Source organism: Phoxinus phoxinus, assembly GCF_949152265.1.
Source record: "Phoxinus phoxinus genome assembly, chromosome: 4".
Lineage (NCBI taxonomy): Eukaryota > Metazoa > Chordata > Actinopteri > Cypriniformes > Leuciscidae > Phoxinus > Phoxinus phoxinus.
The window spans coordinates 34,617,825-34,638,513 of NC_136879.1; the positions used below are offsets into that span (position 1 = coordinate 34,617,825).

General features: G+C 41.9%; 1 protein-coding gene across 2 annotated transcripts in view; it reads left to right on the forward strand.

The window, feature by feature from the left end:
- Positions 1–20,689, forward strand: part of scn4ba (sodium channel, voltage-gated, type IV, beta a) — a 28,569-nt gene that overhangs the window by 1,543 nt on the left and 6,337 nt on the right. For both annotated transcript variants that reach the window (XM_079611273.1, XM_079611274.1), the window contains exons 2-3: positions 12,778–12,941; positions 18,645–18,864. In XM_079611273.1, coding sequence (XP_079467399.1) covers positions 12,778–12,941; positions 18,645–18,864 — 384 coding nt within the window. The remainder of the gene's footprint in view (positions 1–12,777; positions 12,942–18,644; positions 18,865–20,689) is intronic.

Below are 20,689 nucleotides of genomic sequence, written 5' to 3' on the forward strand. Positions count from 1 at the left end.
CTCCCCTCCGCTTTCCCTTTACTGCTTGTGAAGGTGAATCAGAGGCCGTTAAACTAGGTCATTTTCACTCTCTTCTTCATAGTATGAACTCGAATGGTTAATATGCATCCTCTGCAGAGTTCCCGGTGGAGTCGGGGCACATCCATCAGGTTATGAGAAGGTGCACCACTTAGGGGCGAATCATCATTTTGACAAACGACAGTTTTGCTGATGGTTTGATACACTTTATTCTTTTGGTGTGTCTGCAATTGATAGAATGTGAGGTTAATTGCGATATGAACAACACTCGTTCATGTATTATCTGAGTTCATCAGATCGGTCTGCTTCCATGCCTGTAGGGGAAAAAATGGATTGGACATTCTGTCCTGTGAAGGAGAGGTTGTCAACTATTGTTTACTACTACAAACACCTATACCATAGTATTTAACACTAAATACTTTTTTTGATACTCCATCAGGCCTGCGAAAGAAGAGGCTTTACTTACTTACTTCTTAAATCAGTTCTGGTCTTAAACAAATGTCCAATATAGTTTATTAGAACACCAAATGGACATGCTCTTGCACTTAATAATATCACTAATTAAAGCGGCACTCGGTAACTCTAGCCACCGCTTTGCTGATTTTCTCAACGAGCTCCCCCTACAGCTGCAGTGCGTATATTTTTCACTTGCGGCGCGCCGGCGCACTCCTCCCCCTTTCTACCGCTGCTCATGTGCTTTTGTTATGGTCGGAGCCGGTGTGGTGAACAAATGAGTCCCAGACGCACGGTCAACAGATTTCTTCCTCTCCCTTACCTCCTCCGCCGAGAATCGTCTCCTTTTTCTTTGCACTGGAACTTTTGAAGAAAGATCCATCGTCGCTTGAAATTTCAGCTAGAATTGAGCATGAGGGGAATACTCATACTCATTCTCGCTTCTCTCGAGACTTCCAATTTTCAACTTACCGGGACATTAGTCCCAATGTTGCAAGGCTGGTTTTTCGCCTGGGAACGCTGGGGGGAGCGGGGAAAGTAAACATTCTCACCAGAACAGATTATTTAACCATCCAAATGATTTCTAAACGGATTTGTTTAACGGATTTGTAACTTTTTCAAAAGTTGAAAAAGTTACCAAGTGCACCTTTAAATGAAAAGTACCCACAGTTTATCCTGTGCATGAATGGATAAGACTTGGGCACTATAAATAGTCTAAGAGCACATGTGTGTAATGTCAAGGCATGCGGAGCGTGTGAAGAGCATTATCTTCTCTACCGTCACTAGTCCATCACAAATGTGATTATGAGCCCACATGCGAACCCCTGAACAGAATCATCAGCATCATTGAAAATTATCAACATTATTAAATGACTGTAAGACTCACCTGATTTCAGGGAGAATATTTATATTTATTTGCGGTTCCCTTGTGAAAAATAAATATTTCAATGTGTGTTATTCATTTTCTTCTTTTAAACTAAAAATTAGAATGTATACTTTCATTCTAGTTTTTGTACTTCTCAGAAATTTACTTAAAATTGCACTTAAGTAAACTTGACATACTGACAGAAGTATATTTGGCCTATACTTGTACTCAATCCTTTGATCGAGGTATACTTAAAAGTATAATTATTCTAATATGCTTGGCTCATAGTTGTGTTTACTCTTTTGATTGAGTATCCTTTTAAATAGTGTTTTCACATAGTTTTAGTCTTATTTTCTTTTCTTACCTCTGTACAGATAAAACGTTGTCGGGATAATTCCGGTTCACGTGGCTGCGCGGAAGCGATAAATAATTATTTATCATTTTTAAGGCCAGACAAGTAGTTTGTTGAGGGTTGGTTTGTAAAGAAGGACTGCACACATATATATTCAAACGCGCATACATATAGACTAAACACGTGATACGCATGTGCACGGCGTCAGCGTTTTTGCGGGTTTGATAACCTTTTTTTTTTTTTTTTTTTCAAGGCTTGCACCTTGGAATCTATTTCAAGGTTTGCGTTCTCGAGCCACCAGGCACTGTTTTGTGTGGATGAGCGAGTGGGCCAGAGTGCGTTGAGTGTTTTCTGTTAGAACGGTGTCGTGTTAGCGGGCCCTAAGTTAATAATGATCTTTGCCACGTAAGTGAATTAATCGATCAAAACTAACTTTAGCTGGACATTAACTTTATTAGAGCTGCTGTAAAGCCAAACCAATATATGTTACTGTAATGTCCTATTATCACTGTAAGGCTGCATTGAAACGAACTATATTGTTAAATGCGCTTTATAAATGAAGCAGACTTGACTTATAAACTTACATTGTTTAAAAACAATCAGTAAACATAAGTTCACTTGTAGTAGTATAGTTGCAGTACAAACGAAAAACCTAGTTGTAAGTTAGTTGTGTACTCAAAGTTTACTGTTGTTACACTTAAAGTATCCTTAAAAGTATAATTTTATACACTAAAAAGTGGGCCAATTTAGTCCCAAGTAGTATTGAATCAGTATACTTACAAGTATCAATCATCAACTTACATCAATCTGGCATTTTTTTGGACATACCTTAGCAATTTTCAATAGAAGAGACTAGGCTGTGTCCAAAAAAAAAAAAAAAAAAAGTTATCTTTAACTTGTGTATGATGATTTTGTCAGGATTTTAGCTGTGATAAAAAATTAGTTCCTCACATGTAGTTCTTTGTGTGTGACCTGGCTCAGTTCCATAAACAAAAAATTGTGAGACAATTGGTCAACAATGGCTGCCTGCATGTCTCTCAAATGGTGCATAACATCAAGTAATTGCAACATCCAATCAAAAATAATTACTTTTCAATGACCGTTATTGATTTGATGATGATGTAGTGAAAGCATCTCCCGGCAGCGGCTAAAAGCCAAAGGTAACCATCTAAATCTTGCCATCCTTGCAATGCTAAATATGCTGTGTAAAAGGTTTGTGATTCAATTTAAACAATCAAACATCCTATTTGTAGAGGCTGCATTGAGAATGACCCAGGCCTTAAAGTGTCTTTGGTTTAATCCAACAGTAGCTGTCGGCTCTAAAGTTTGTGCATGATATGATATGCTGATGTCAGGATGTTCTGAGCAAGACGTGGAGTTCTGTTACAGAGAGCAGTCATTGTTATCCAATGACTGCTCCTCAATCTCTTTCACTCAACTCCTCTCTTTTTTCTCCATCTACTCGATTGTGTCCTATTAAGTAGCAATTTGAACCTCATACCAGTACAGAATAGTGTTTGTGGTGTGTATTATGGGTATTGATGATCTCCCAGGGGGTGGAAACTGGGGTAGAGTAATGTCTAATGGTGCTCTATTTTTAAATGCTTATAGTTACATCTAATAAAATTAAAGTTTTTGTAATGCATTTTACACATTTTTGCTGGGTAATCCAATATTAATTATTAAACTCCAGCAATATATATATATATATATATATATATATATATATATATATATATATATATATATATATATATATCCAATTGTGTGTTTACTGTATGAAAAAAGAAAACAAAAACATTTATTAAGTGGTGATTACAATATGTATAGGGTAAAAAGGGAAAATAAAATAATCTTAATAAATTATTTCTTATAAATAATGCACATAAAAATATTCAGTGATTCTGGTGTACCTTGTCTTTCATTTCTACTCAGTTGTTTCATATGCTCCCAAATGTTTCATTCATAATATAGTTGATTTGTATTTATTTAATTTCTGTTTTTAAGATCTCTACAACTTCATTACCTTCATATAATAAATTATTGTGTGGCATCTTATGACTGATTTTAAAACATTTGATTATCTTTTTCACCAAATAAATTTGAATTAACTTTAGAGAATCACAATTGCTCAAATCCGCAACTGTTACATTATTCGCTATTATATTGCAATGAGGAACTTTAACTTATAGTCAAGAGAATGGCTCGTCTGGGATAGAGATAATGAGATAAGATAGTTGACTGAAAATTGATGGCCTGAATACGGGAAAGAAAAAAATGCTTATGAAGGGCAGAGTAATGGGAGAAAGGGGGATTGTTTGCTTTAATTAGTTTTGTTCTCTAGAGTGATAGTCAGTAGAATAGTGGGTGTAGATTTAAAGGGAAGTTATTATGTGAATCAGATCTATGACATAATAATATATTTTATCTTAGAAACTTTAGTTTTTTTTTTTTTTTTAACTGTCTAATTTGGATTTATTGTTGACCAGGGTGGAATAGGTAGAGTAGGTTACCAGGTTGGAGCAGGAAGAGTAGGTGACCAGGGTGGAGAAGGCAGAGTAGGTGACCAGGGTGGAGAAGGCAGAGTAGGTGACCAGGGTGGAGAAGGCAGAGTAGGTTACCAGGTTGGAGCAGGAAGAGTAGGTGACCAGGGTGGAGCAGGCAGAGTAGGTGACCAGAGTGGAGAAGGCAGAGGTGACCAGGGTGGAGAAGGCAGAGTAGGTGACCAGGGTGGAGCAGGCAGAGTAGGTGACCAGGGTGGAGCAGGCAGAGTAGGTGACCAGGGTGGAGCAGACAGAGTAGGTGACCAGAGTGGAGCAGGCAGAGTAGGTGACCAGGGTGGAGCAGGCAGAGTAGGTGACCAGGGTGGAGCAGGCAGAGTAGGTGACCAGGGTGGAGAAGGCAGAGTAGGTGACCAGGGTGGAGTAGGCAGAGTAGGTGACCAGGGTGGAGCAGGATGAGTAGGTGACCAGGTTGGAGCAGGAAGAGTAGGTGACTAGGGTGGAGAAGGCAGAGTAGGGGACCAGGGTGGAGAAGGCAGAGTAGGTGACCAGGGTGGAGCAGGCAGAGTAGGTGACCAGGGTGGAGTAGGAAGAGTAGGTGACCAGGTTGGAGCAGGAAGAGTAGGTGACCAGGGTGGAGAAGGCAGAGTAGGGGACCAGGGTGGAGAAGGCAGAGTAGGTGACCAGGATGGAGCAGGCAGAGTAGGTGACCAGGGTCGAGCAGGCAGAGTAGGTGACCAAGGTGGGGCAGGAAGAGTAGGTGACCAGGGTGGAGAAGGCAGAGTAGGTGACCAGGGTGGAGAAGGCAGAGTAGGTGACCAGGGTGGAGCAGGCAGAGTAGGTGACCAGGGTGGAGTAGGCAGAGTAGGTGACCAGGGTGGAGAAGGAAGAGTAGGTGACCAGGTTGGAGCAGGAAGAGTAGGTGACCAGGGTGGACAAGGCAGAGTAGGGGACCAGGGTGGAGAAGGCAGAGTAGGTGACCAGGGTGGAGCAGGCAGAGTAGGTGACCAGGGTGGAGTAGGCAGAGTAAGTGACCAGGGTGGAGCAGGAAGAGTATGTGACCAGGTTGGAGCAGGAAGAGTAGGTGACCAGGGTGGAGAAGGCAGAGTAGGTGACCAGGGTGGAGCAGGCAGAGTAGGTGACCAGGGTGGAGCAGGCAGAGTAGGTGACAAGGGCGGAGCAGGCAGAGTAGGTGACCAGGGTGGAGCAGGCAGAGTAGGTGACCAGGGTGGAGCAGGCAGAGTAGGTGACCAGGGTGGAGCAGGCAGAGTAGGTGACCAGGGTGGAGTAGGCAGAGTAGGTGACCAGGGTGGAGTAGGAAGAGTAGGTGACCAGGTTGGAGCAGGAAGAGTAGGTGACCAGGGTGGAGAAGGCAGAGTAGGGGACCAGGGTGGAGAAGGCAGAGTAGGTGACCAGGGTGGAGCAGGCAGAGTAGGTGACCAAGGTGGGGCAGGAAGAGTAGGTGACCAGGGTGGAGTAGGCACTAATTATTTATGTACATACACACACAATTTTGGTAACACTTTTCAAAAAGGTTTCATTAGTTAACATTACAGCAACCGAGTGTCGGCCCAGATCTGGCCCACATTTGGGCCGTGTGGAATCCACGTGTACCAGATGTGGGCCGGATCTGGGCCGACACTGTTGCTATCTTGCTAACTACTTTAGTTAACGTGAACTTAGAATGAACAATACTTCTAAAGTATTTATTAATCTTAGTTCATTTTAATTTCAAAATGTACTAATACATCATTCAAAATCATATTAACATTATAGTAAATGTTAATAGGTAAAATATGAAATGTACAATATTTTTTTACCAAAAGTTTAACAGGATTTTTATTTTATTTTTATTTGAAAAGCATGAAGAAAAAGCATGAAGTGAAAGAGAAATGGCTGGATATGAAGAAAGGGATAAAATGACAGTGTGAAGAGTGAGTAAGGAGGAAATCTGGCCTAAAGAAGTAAAGAGAAAGAGGATGTAATGGCTTTGAGGAATGTGGAGCACTTTTAGCTGGATGTGGATGGAGGAAAGCCACCTCTCAGAATTGCAGACAGTTTAAAGACATGGGATGAAAGGCAAAAATAAAAGGCAAAGCAGAGTATTCCCCAAATGCTGACCTCACCCGGAGGTAAAAGTGAACTCGTCCTGAAACAGTCCACTCAGCAAAAAAAAAAAAAAAAAAAGGTCTTAGTTGAGAAGATGAATTATTCACTGATGTTCAGCTTTGCACTACAGTTTTAGGAGGGACCTTTATTCAGTTCTCAGGTATTACTGTATTAAAACTACACTTAAATTAATTTCAGTTCTATTTAATGTCAAACAACATTTCTTTTTGACATTTTAGGAGGAACTGTGAGTTGAGTTGTGAAAGATACACAACCTCACTAAGGTAATTAAATCATAAGGTGGCAGCTGAAGTATACATGCATGTTACTATGAAGCGTATAAACAGCATCTCCTTTTGGCCGCATGATTACATGTTAGGCAGGGCTTTGTCATTCTCTACATATCAAAAGACACTGTTTTCTGTAATACCCGAGTCTGTTTTTAAGAGAAGCATGTGTGAGTTCGTATCGTTCTTGACTGGCACAGCAGTGCATGCTGGTCTCAATGGGACATCTGTTCCACCGTCAGAGAGCATCAAGTTCTTTCTCCTCCGTCTGTTGCCACCCAACTCACCCTGTCAGAAGGCAAAAAGTGTAAACAGTGAATATAATCCAAAATAATCCCTTCACATTCCCATCGGTCCCATTTACTATTTTATATGGCACATAGTGCAATATATAGGGGATAGTGAACGATTCAGATAATGGGATAAGATTTTATGCTTTCAATCGGGTAAGTGATTGAAGTCTGGTTTCACATTAGTGTCACCACAGAAAAGTATATTTATATTTACAAGTACATATGAGCATATATTTCATATTCGTGCAATTCGTATGATAGCACTCAAGTATTTCTGCACGTTTTCGCTCGTGTGATTGTCAGACTCTGCTTTTCTGCTACAGCCGCCTTGTGAGTGACGCGCCACGCCATTATTCACAGCTAATAAAGAAAAATACTGCAATTCTTTTTTTATTGGTTGCCACATTCTACAACCCTTCATCAAACTTCTCACCACACAGCGCATAACTGTTTGTTTTTAATCAATCGCACAAATCACATAGCATACTAAACAAATAAACTTATTTTATTTCAGGTAGTTTCCCAGGCAACATTTCTCATTTTCATTTAGTTCCCCTGGTTTCAGACAAGGCTAGTCCCAGACTGATATGTATGTTTTAACTGAAAGCAACTTGCACTGACATATCTTAAAATATGTCACTGCCATTATTTCTCAAGATGCCCCCTATAATGTGTTTTTTTTCTAAGGCACTTTTATAAAAGCTACTTAAATGGCATAATTTAACTAAGGCCTAATCCTGGCTTAATCTAAACCATGTCTGTGAAACCAGGCCTTGATGTACTAAAATAATTCAAACTAAAATTGAGTTTAGTGATTCATTAGACATAAATATATGAAAATGACAAAAATGCACAACAAAATTACTAAAACTTTAACTAAAATAAAAATTATAACAGAAAATATAAAAAATCAAATATGTTCTATAAAATTCTAAATATTAATAAAAACTGTAATACACTCTAAAAAATGCTGGGTTGTTTTAACCCAATTTTGGGTCAAATATGGACAAACCCAGCCATTGGGTTACATTTTTAAATTGCATTTTTGATCCAAAGTTTGGGTTTGTCCATATTTGACCCAAAATTGGGTTAAAACAACCCAGCATTTTTTAGAGTGTAGTATCTGATTAAAAAAAAAAAAACACTGCTATGCACACATACCTGTACAAAAAAATGTGATCATAAATTTACTTTAACGATGCATAACTATTTATAAACTTTGAAAACAAGCTTTAAGTTAATGCACCACTAATCCACCCAGAGTCCAGGCGCAACAGTGGCCATGAACTTTCTCATTCTGCTTTGGTGTTGTTGATAATGCCATCATGGCACACAGAATGGCATGTCACCTACGCTAAACAGGTCAGAGTGAATATACAGGGCGCCCGAATTCACTCTATAAATAACATATAGCAGCACCCCAAGGACAGCTAAGGCACACGGCAGACAAAGGCAATGAATAACATGGGCCACCGAACATTTACTGTTCAGCAAATCAGAGAGATAGAGAGGGAGGAAGATGGGGTTCAGGAATTCCTAAAATTAGATTGGGTTTTAATTAAATTCCACAGCGATTGAATGAAAACATTGTAGGTTTTAATAATTAAGTTGAGGAATTTATCCAAACACAATGGCAGTGAAAATTATGAAATGGAATGGAGACTGTAGGGTTAAGGTTAGCGTTCAATTAAACCAGTTTGTAGATTAGACACACCACGTCATATGATGGACACACACAAGTAATCCGCTGATTTAGTCATCATTTCTTTCCCAGAGGTTCAACGTTGGTATTCTTCGTAAGTCTGCTAAATGAATAAATGTGAATATGCACATTGTGGCAGACTTCCCCTTAATTATCGTTGCGTCTTGTGGTGTTTGGAATCATATCTATTCTGTTTCCTCGCTATGACTGGGTGGGCAGAGTTTTGTTGAGCTGTAAATGTAAGCGGTTGCAAGCGGATCCACACTGCTGAAGGTGTGCTATCCACAGCAGTGAGAAGTCTTGTTCAGCACTTGTTCTACAATTGCTTTGGTTGGATTAATTATCAAGACCGCTGGACTGTTAAGTCATTTTCTATAACAGAGTGATGAAAAGCAATAAAACGATTTGCCGGATTGAACAGACATGTTCTTGCTTTCCCCTTTCTTCTGCTCTTTTTCCGGATAGAATGTTTGCAAACACTTCCTTGCAATATGTGCTAAAATAGACTATTGTGTCTCATTTTAATGTTTTTTTTTTGTGCTAATGGTAGCCTATAATAGCAGGGCTGTTAATTTATTTGGTGTGAAATATGTGCCTTAACAACATGCTAACACTACAAAGCAACATTTAAAAAAATATTATAAATGTGCGGTCACATTAAGCGCTGTTCTGCGAATCACAGGTGAAATCTAGTCGTTTAATAGGAATCTGTGCAATCGGGAATTCCATATATTATAAATAATAATCAAAACTTACGTTACCAAAACATTTAGAACATATTTTTGTTAGCTCAGCACATTAGCAATGTGCTAAAACATGCTAGAAGCATTCTAGAAACATCATGTTCGTAACATGTTAAAACATTTTAGCAATGAAACATGTTAAGAACATCATGCCAAAAATGCAAGGAACGAGTTATGTTAAAACATGTCAAAATGTCTTCAAACATTCTAGTGATGCCAAGCAATATATTATCAACATGGTAGAAACAGGTTAGCATAGGCCTAATGCTAAAACATGGTAGAAATGTGCTGAAACATGCTAACAATTTTTTATTGTTCTTTCTATCGTCATCTGACCTTCTTTCTGTCTGTCTGACAGTAAAACCTTCAAACCTCAAGCTATTAAAACTACTTTAAACTTTCAGGCCAAACATCAAAATTTGTAGTTAAACATAAAATCGTTTTATTCTGTCTTGTTATTAATATTTTAGTTACAATACATTTATGGCTTTATGACTGTTTTGGGCACAAAAACATATATAGCATTAGAAATTTACCTCTTTGTGGTATAACTCTTTTAACAGAGACCATAAAATACAGTTAGAAGAGAAAGTGATCGAGAACAACAGAAAAAAAAATCTCCAAAAGGAGGAGAATGATCACATCAGCTGAACATTTGACAGCATCTTTTGCGCATCAGTTACCCGCACACAGTGTCTGTGAATGTCAGTGTGATGACAGGCTCAGAAATGAACTCTCTGAGCTTTAGAGTGGCCTCATCGATGAATAAGTGCACAATAATGGCTGGTCATCCATCTATGAGCAAAGCTACAGGGATCAATAGCCAGAAGGCAGCAGACAGGAGGCAGGCATATGGTCTTGGTGAAGAGGCTGTTATCTTCCTTGAACCCTGGACCTTATAAAACCAGCGTCATATAAAGTGCCGCACAAGGCTATTTGATCTGAACCTGCTTGCTTTAAGTTTGACTATGTCTCAAATCTTCTACCTAAGTTGCTGTTTTTGGGCATCACAGATGTAAAGTCTATCTCAGGTTAAAAGGTAGAACAATTATTATCTTCTGATATATCCTTTATGGTTAAACAATCCCACAATACATATATACAAATAAATCCCTCCAAAAATGAAAGAGCACAATATCAAAATATATTGTTTGCAGTGATATAAAAATTCTGGCCAATACCGATATTTTCATTTTATGATATTTTATATTTTTTCATTCATATATTCATGATTTTAATTTAAAGGTACACATTGCACCTTTTAACCCTCTAGCGGTTAAAAACAAAACTGCATGCATTTTGCAGGAGAAAATTGTTTCGGTTGTGCTTTGGATCTGGGTGACTGTGTGGATGAATATGGTTATCCTATTTCTAATAAAACATTCACTACTAAGATTAAAGCTTGGGTAGGTAATTTTGGAGAGGCTAACAATAGCAGGCTAGCTTTAAAAGCATAAGATCCCACCCTCCCTTCAAAACACATGAACGTGGACAGCCAGAGCAGAGTCTGCAAAGCATCACGAGAGACAGCATTAAATGACCTCATGCTGCAGATTAATTTCGGCGTTGATAGTGTTGCCATGGAAACGCATAATTCCGAGGGGAGAACAGCTCCAGGTTGAACATCACGGGTTGTCATCTCGTACTTATGGTAATTACATGGTGTGAACGCAGCATTAGCTTGTTGTTTTGGTTCAGGAGGAACTGTTAAAGATGACTGCTGTTTGTTTGAGGCGATTGGTTACTGTCTGTCTACAACCCTGCATGGCCTCTTGGAAAGTGCTGATGATGTGTGATGGTGCGCGGAGGCATGCAAATACGTATGTTGTCAGGCAGGTAGGACATCCTATTATTCGGACCAAATGCAATGATTTGAAAAACATTTTTTGGACTTCCACAGAAGACATATTTGAATATTTAGACCCCTTCTATGATTGATTGCTATCAGGATGTGAAGAGAGTTTCAACCAGTATAACAAAAAGTGTTTGTGAAAAACATTACCTACCCTAACTTTCAGATATATAACCAAGTTTAGATGTTTAGGTTCAGTTTAGGATCTCAAGCTGAGCTGAAGACGTTACTGTAGTTTTACCCATAGACACTGTAATTTTTTAAAATATATTCCAGCACAGCGCTACAACAACTATAACGATATAAATACTTTACTTGCCTGTTGAGTAATAAAAATGCCATCTCTGCCTCACTTTTAGAACATTTCAAATCCCTCAGGTTCTCGCCAAGCCAATGTTGATTCTTGTTTTATTACGAGCTCTGTCATGTTCACTTTTTTTGAGGTACCCTTGCCCTGTTTTTGCTGAGCCACAGCAGAAACAGTCCATGGTTTACAGTGTGTGTTCACTACGCATTGCTCCTGATGTGTGTGCTCTAACTTAGATGGGTTAAATGCAGAGGACAAACTCAAAGTATGGGTTACCATACTTGGCCTTCACATGTCACTTTAAATTTCACTTTATAATTGGGAAATGTTTAAGATAAATTATAACATGTTGCACCACAGGACAACCACTTGAATTTAAGTCTACTACAATTATACAGTACAAAAAAAGTATTGATATGATATAGTTCTATCTAATGGAAAAAAAATGTGTAGGCCGTAATCCACCCCTAAACAGTGTGTGCTGTGTATTTTTGTGCTTAGAGAATAAAAACGATAACCTGGCTACATGCTTACATCAGAGTTATCTATGCTTGTGAAATTCAACACTGCGAGGGAAGCATTTAAAAATAGTCCTTCCCGCAAAGGCTCTCAGCTACAACACATGCTACGAATACCAGAGCTGGGTTAGAAAACAACTCTGCATGTCATATTGAATGGCTTTTTTTCTCATTGGGAATGCAACATTTATGAACTGATTATTAACCCTGATTGTGAGTTTTCAGTCTGTCGGTAGATTGAGCAGAATATATATATATATATATATATATATATATATATATATATATATATATATATATATATATATATATATATTAAAGCTGGGTTGTTTCAACTCATGTTTTTGTCAAATATGGAAAAACCCAACCGTTGGGTTTAAAATTTAATGAAGAAATGTAAACCAACGTTTGGGTTTGTCCATATTTGGCCAAAACATGGGTTTCCTCATGGGGACCAAATCATTTCAGGACAAGGATTTCAGAAATTGTTCCCCATGTACATACGATGTACTTAATATAGTAATTACAATAACTGGGTAATAAATAGGTACTAACCCTGAACCTACCCCTAAACCTAACCATTACCCATGTAGTTACCTTATATTAACCAGTACTTTCTTAGTACACGTACAGTAAGTGCGCATACTGTAAAATAAAGTGCAACCACTGCCATCTTTGTGGGGAACCATACTAGTATCTCGCAATCACTGGCAAATTGTTTGTGTTAGGATGACAAGTCTTGATAATCGTTGTTCATCTCTCCTCCATGTCTCTCAGGAGTGTGGTACGCTCAGGCTTTGGAGGTGAATACAGGGAAGGTCAATTTCATTGAAGTGATGAATGGAAGTTCAGTGCTCTTACCCTGCACTTACGCCAGCTGCATAGGCATTAAAAACCTTTACTTCAACTGGCAGTATAAGGACAATGGGACAATGGTTAAGGTGAGACATTCAGCCGTCTCTCAATCACACTGATTTCATGCAGCTCATGCTAACAGAAGAACATTTTTACAGTTTTTTCTTTACCCATTTCACAATAATGCTTCACACAGTTCTCTTATCGAACTTTCATCTTGGCACAGCAGTTCATTTCACATAAAAAATGGGATATCAAATCAACTCATTCTTCCCTAATACTATAGCAAAAGTTGTCAACCAATAAGCACAGTTTGTCACTCATAAAACAACACTAACAACATCTACCATTACACAGTATTTATCTCATATTTATTCACAAAACAAAAATGACAGCTCTTGACTCTTTAGAATTCACTGCAGTGTATGTTACATGGTCCATGTTTACATTACATTACAAAATGATTCCTAAGTTGTATTCTGTTTTGTATAGATGGTAATGACATTGAAAGACTAAACACGTGTAGGTGTTCAGCCACGTCTAATGTGTTTAGTATGACATTTTATGACTTTTTAGAATTTATTTCAATATGGTTTTAGTGTAGAAACATTGCAAATTACTGTCTTGTACATTGTATTATGTTAGGTTTTGAAAGTTAGTTTAAAAGTTTTGCAAAGAGCATATAAACATGCAAATGAGCCTGTATATAGTTTTGGCAGTGGTTTTGTGAGAAAAGTAAGATGTTGTGTAATTTGAAAGCATTCTGTGTCAAAGCAATGATACATAGCTATTGTGGCTATTGTAAAATGGTGACATCTGTAAACAAATTATTAGTTTGTTACATTATATATATATATATATATATATATATATATATATATATATATATATATATATATATATATATATATATATTAACTGTTTAAATAACAGATTATTTTCATCAAACAATGTGAAGTTGACCATTTGTTTTACTGACGCAAACAGCAAAAAAACGATTTTGAGACAAAGAACATCTGACTGTACATGAACCACTACTTATCAGAAATCACTGGTCACAGATCGTCTCGGTTACGGATGTAACCCTCGTTCCCTGAGTAGGGAACGGAGACGTTACGTCGAATGACGACGAATGGGGTTCGCTTAGAAGCCTATCCTCTTCGAACAGTAATAAAACGAGCCAATGGCAAGCAAATGCCATGGGTCTGCTGAATTTGCATAGCGTAACTCCGCCCCACAGTGTGGGTATATAAGGAAGTGAGCCGGCAACATGCAGATATGTTTCTTCGCTGAAGGAGCCAAGCTGAACTCAGGCTGTTCCAGCGGTACAGCGGAAGTGGCAGGAAGACGTAACGTCTCCGTTCCCTACTCAGGGAACGAGGGTTACATCCGTAACCGAGACGTTCCCTTTCGTTGTCACTTCGAGTTACGTCGAATGACGACGAATGGGGTTCCCAGTCCAATCACGCCACCTCGGCTGTCTTCCAGTGCCCTGCGTAAGTCTGAGCTCCCTGTCGTGAGACTAGCACGGACGAAGGACTCCTACTTAACACAGGAATACCAAGGTACACTGGGAAGCATATCACAGTGGAAATATGCAATCAGTGCCTGCCCGAAGGGAGGGCTTAAGAATACACATAAGACCCGGAGGGGGGTGCATACGGAGAACACTGGGGTGTCCAGCCCGTAGGGTGGAGTATTTCAACCCCAGGGGTGGCAGACTGGCTTGCCAAGGGAAAGACACATGCTCGAAGGAGGCTTACAGTGGAAATACACACGTGGGGGTCGCCCAGCGGGGGAACCATGCACATGGTGGCACCTAGCCAACGCGAAAGCTGCCGGAGGCATAACTCTGGCGTTGACGTCAACAGCGCTGGAGGAACTCAGGGCTTATCAGGCTCACCTGAGGAGAATATCGCACGTATCCAGTCCGTGGAGTGGAATGGCGAGCAAGCGAAGACACCTGAGCGGGTCCTAGCACCGGCTGGTTGAAGCGAGTACTCGGGAGGACACTGGCTCCACTCGAAGATTATAGAATCTGGCGAATGTGTTGGGTGTCGCCCAGCCTGCAGCTCTGCAGATGTCTGTTAGCGAGGCGCCATGCGCTAGAGCCCAAGAGGAGGCCACACTCCGGGTGGAGTGGGCCGTCACACCAAGGGGGCACGGTCGACCTTGCTGCTGGTAAGCCAAAGCAATGGCGTCCACTATCCAGTGAGACAGCCTTTGCTTGGAGAGAGCCCTTCCCTTCAGCTTCCCACCATAACAGACAAAGAGCTGGTCTGAGGTCCTGAAACACTGCGTTCTGTCTACGTAAGCACGGAGGGCGCGTACTGGACAGAGCAATGCCAAGGCTGGGTCTGCCTCCTCCAGGGGCAGCGCTTGCAGGTTCACCACCTGGTCCCGGAAGGGAGTGGTGGGAACCTTGGGCACATATCCAGGCCGGGGTCTCAGGATCACGTGAGAAAAGGCCGGCCCGAATTCCAGGCACGCTTCGTCTACAGAAAATGCATGCAGGTCCCCTACCCTCTTGATGGAGGCCAAAGCAACCAGGAGCGCTGTCTTAATTGACAGGAACTTAAGCTCCACTGATTGCAGAGGCTCAAAGGGAGCACTCTGCAGGGCAGTTAGTACCACTGAGAGGTCCCAAGAGGGAACGAGAGGAGGGCGAGGAGGCTGTAGTCTCCTTGCTCCTCTCAGGAACCTGATAACCAGGTTGTGCTTTCCCACGGACTTACCATCAACTGCGTCGTGATGTGCGGCGATAGAGGCAACATATACTTTCAGGGTGGAGGGAGACAGCCTTCGCTCCAACCCATCCTGCAGGAAGGAAAGCACAACACTGATTGGGCATGATCTGGGGTCTTCTGAGTGAGAAGAGCACCAAGAGACGAAGAGGTTCCACTTCAACGCGTAGGCATGTCTAGTGGACAATGCTCTAGCGGAAGTGATGGTAGCCACCACCGCTGGTGGTAGGGTACTCAAACCTGCCTCGTCCCGTCCAGGAGCCACACGTGGAGGTTCCAAAGATCGGGGCGAGGGTGCCAAAGGGTGCCCCGTCCCTGAGAAAGGAGGTCCTTCCTCAGAGGAATTGGCCAGGGAGGTGCTGTCGCGAGGAGTACAAGTTCGGAGAACCAGGTTCGGGTGGGCCAGTGTGGCGCAACCAATATGACCTGCTCCTCGTCCTCCCTGATCTTGCACAGGGTCTGTGCAAGAAGGCTCACTGGGGGAAACGCATACTTGCGGAGGCCCCGGGGCCAGCTGTGCGCCAGAGCGTCCGTGCCGAGCGTGCCCTCGGTCAGGGAGTAAAACTGGGCGCAATGGGACGAGTCCCTGTCATGAGAGCGGAGGTCGCCACCCTGCTGGCGAAGGGTGCGATCGAGACCGTCCCTCCAGCCGCAATGAGGTCCGGCTTCTACAGCCCCTACTTCATTGTCCCCAAGAAAACCTGGATCTGCGCGTTCCCTTCACAGGCTTCCGTTCAAGATGCTCACGGCCAAGCGCATTTTCGAATGTGTGCAGCCACAGGATTGGTTTGCAGCGATCGACCTGAAGGACGCCTACTTTCATGTCTCCATTCTTCCTCGACACAGACCGTTCCTACGGTTTGCTTTCGAGGGGCAGGCATACCAGTACGCGGTTCTCCCATTCGGGCTGGCCCTGTCTCCTCGCGTCTTCACGAAGGTCGTCGAGGCAGCCCTTGTGCCGCTACGGCAACACGGGGTTCGCATCCTGAATTATCTCGACGACTGGCTAATCCTAGCTCACTCTCGGGACCAGGTTTGCGAACACAGGGACCTAGTGCTCCGGCACCTAGCTCGTCTGGGCCTTCGGGTCAACTGGGAGAAGAGCAAACTCTGCCCCGTGCAGAGGATCTCTTTTCTCGGTATGGAAATCGACTCGGTCGCCATGTGCGCGCAGCTTACGAGCGAGCGCGCACAGTCACTGCTGACTTGCCTGAGACAAATCGAGGGCAAGAGTGCGGTTCCACTGAAACTTTTTCAGAGGCTCCTGGGGCATATGGCATCTGCAGCCGCGGTAACGCCGCTCGGATTACTTCATATGAGACCGCTTCAGCACTGGCTTCACGATCGAGTCCCGAGGTGGGCATGGCACCAGGGCAAGCTCCGAGTACCAGTTACTCCGACCTGCCGTCAGACCTTCTCCCCGTGGACGAACCTCAGCTTTCTACGGGCCGGAGTGCCCTTAGAACGAGTTTCCAGGCATGTTGTTGTGTCAACGGATGCCTCCTCCACGGGCTGGGGTGCCATGTGCAATGGACATGCTGCCGCGGGCTCCTGGACAGGTCCCCACCGCCTATGGCATGTCAATTGCCTCGAGTTGCTGGCAGTACGTCTCGCTCTGCACCGCTTCCGGGCGCTGCTCAAGAACCAGCACGTACTAGTCCGCTCAGACAATACCGCGACAGTAGCGTACAGCAACCGACAGGGTGGTCTACGCTCCCGCCACTAGAGCTGGTAGATCGGGGTGTGGATGAGGGGACTCTCACTCTTTCGAGATCACTGAGTCTCGACCGTAGTGTCGCGATGGTCATGTTTCCGCAATGAAAACATGAGTCATCCACAAGCGCTGCTTTGGCGTGCTCTAAGCCCAAACACGCAAAACAGCGATTGTGCCCATCTAAATCAGACAGCCAGTGACCACAACCAGAAGGGCACGGGCGATGCATCTTTAAAAAGACGTGCCACGCGCTTTGCTCTTTTAGAGAGAAGGAAGATCCCCGCAGATGCTGAAGCGACCAGGGAGAGAACACACACACACTGGCAGATCACTGCTCAGATCGCAGGGAATGTGCACTCGCTGGAACTCGCTGTCACACCAACACCTGGAGGGAAGCTCGTCTCGAAGAGGAATATAGAGATGATACTCAGGATGGCTTGTGGAGTGAAGAATAAACTTGGCTCCGAAAGCGAAAACATATCTGCATGTTGCCGGCTCACTTCCTTATATACCCACACTGTGGGGCGGAGTTACGCTATGCAAATTCAGCAGACCCATGGCATTTGCTTGCCATTGGCTCGTTTTATTACTGTTCGAAGAGGATAGGCTTCTAAGCGAACCCCATTCGTCGTCATTCGACGTAACTCGAAGTGACAACGAAAGGGAACAGGTATTAGAATGAACATGGTTACTTACATGTTGTGGCATTACTGTCGAGTCCATATCGTAAAAGTCTGTTTGCAAAGCCTGCACCAAAACTGCGACTGATTTAGCAAAGAATTCACAGAATTCACAAAGAAATGTACAGAATACAAATAAATAATGCTCAACTGAGATATTCATATTGTTGAACATAAATAACCACATTCCTAGCATTAGGCTCCTTTGGAAGGTAATGTTATTTTTAGTCAAGTGATCCTGTATCGCTCTTCTATCCTCGTCATCTCACTAGCACGCCAGTGGGCGGGGCCAAAGTTGCGATGATGAAGTAGGCGTTGATCTTTTTCTGCAGAGGCTTTCTTTCAAATATCTATGACGTCATAAATCGCCACATTCCAAAACGAGTCGGTTTCTGAGCTTGGTTTCAATAAAAGATGTTTTTGGGACTAACAAGGAAGTTTTGAAATGATAAATTCCTATATTATGATGACCTCTTATGTGTCAAAAGCTCAAGGAAAATGTGATTCCTCAATTCATGACCCACTTAAACAGTGTATATTTTGAGAAATATTTATCTTGAAAATGTGAATTCAAGCAAAAATAACTACATGGCACTTAGTTTGATGTTTTTTTCTAATACGGTGACCTATTCCCGTGATCTATTCCCTCAGCTTTGTGAGGCCACTATCCCAGCAGAAGGAGTAGAACCTAACGTAAAAATCTATCATGAGCGGGTGGAGTTTGTCGGCTCCAGCAAGAAAAATAACATCTCCATCTTACTGCATAACGTCACCTTCGAGGACCAGGGAGAGTACATCTGCTTCGCCCGCAACCCTAAGGAGAAGGAACGCAACCATAGTGCCATCTTCACGCTTTATGTGGTGGACGAATGTAAGTTTCCATTCTCAGTTTTACAAAAGGTCTTATAGTGAAAAAAATAGTATACTTAAAGGGATATTTCACCGCTGGAAAGATGAATGTCTATTTAAATTGGCTCATTTATGTAGAAGAAATGTGAAATTATTTTAGAAGTTGGTGCCTTCTAGACTGAGAAAAGCCAGAAAATTTATTTTTGGCTCATGTGGATGAAAGACAACAACTCCTAGAATGCACTTGCTTCGCTACCCTACGAGGCCACTCCCAAGCCACGCCTACCGGTTACAGAGGGCAGTATCGGAAGAAATGATACAACTAGGTTACTAGTTGACTCGAAACTGAAAAGACGCCGTTTTATCGTGAGTCTCCGTGACGATTTAGTTGATAAATTAATTTAAATACAAACAGGTCTTGCTCCTCTGCTGCAGCAGCTGCTCCGGCCACCTCTTCCGCAACTGTTCCTCGCTGTATTGCGGCTCGTACAGGTATCGTACAGGTATCGAACAGGTATCGTACAGGCTCGCCACGGGCATCGGATTCGTGCACCAGATCATCAAAATCCCCTTCTGCCATGTCATCTTCAAAACTACTTTCCACCATTGTGGTTAGCCTACTACTCAGCTTTCTCCACAGAGCAAGAGTCTGTTAGCTTAGCTTAAAAAAAAAAGATGGCTGACACTATTTGTACATTCTGTGAGTGAGATCCCACCTCCATGTGGGCGGGTTGAAAACATGCGAAACAGCACCTACTACTGGCTGTAGTCTCTAGCCTCTGGCTAAAAGAGCCTCTGACGCTAAATGACGATTTTTACGTAATCTAAGTTTTTTTTACAGACACATAATACAGAAATCTCACGTCTCAGGAGGACATGAGGGAGGGAAGCACGGTCATTTGAAAATACTACCGGTTTCTACTAATACAAAGCTTAATGTTAATCGGTGAAGTATCCCTTTAAGCACAATTGATAAAATTGGTATACTTAAAGTCTGTTAAATTGGAACAACTAATTTTATACTAAATGCATTTTAGTTCTCCAAAAGTAGTGCTGAAGTTCAACTTTTACTTACATTTTGAAATGCAGGATTCACTCAGCATAAACTTCAAATGTGTTTTGGTGACATTACAATTGCAATTCAATTACAGTACACTGCAAGAAGTGTGCTATTGGCATCATTATTGTGTGCTTCAAATACAATAAAGTAATCTTCATAAGTAATGGCACAGATTAAGATTTTGCCTTTTACTGACACATCCAGTATAGGCCTAACTTCCGGTGAACATTAGTGAGACTATGGAAACAGCATGTACATTGGTGTAGGAACCACTATGGATGTCACGTTTATGTTCAGTTTGTCACCTTCATGGACTTTTAGTTTGTTTGTCTTCAATCATGTGTTTCCTTTGTTCTATTTTCCCGCCACTCATCAGTCACCATGGACACTAATCCTCCACCACAGCTGCTCATCATTTCGTTTGTTATCTCTGTGTATTTAGTTCCTCTGTTTTCAGTCTTCAGTGTTGGTCGTTGTTTGTGTATGTGTGTGTTTTGTATACTGTTACACCTGTTCACCCTTTTGTTTACGAACACCCTGTATATACCAGTACATCGATGTAAGAACCACTACGGACTGGATATGAACCTGGATCGCTGCCACACAAGCTCACTCATTTTGACCATTGCGCCACCACGGCATATATGCAAGCAAAACTGCGGATAATTTGTGTTCTTTCTATACTAATATAAGCAAACAGATTTTTCTATCAATGACAGCATAAATTATATCACAATTCGGCGAGAATAGTCTCAATTAGAATGAAGAAATTAGAAGAAATTAAGCC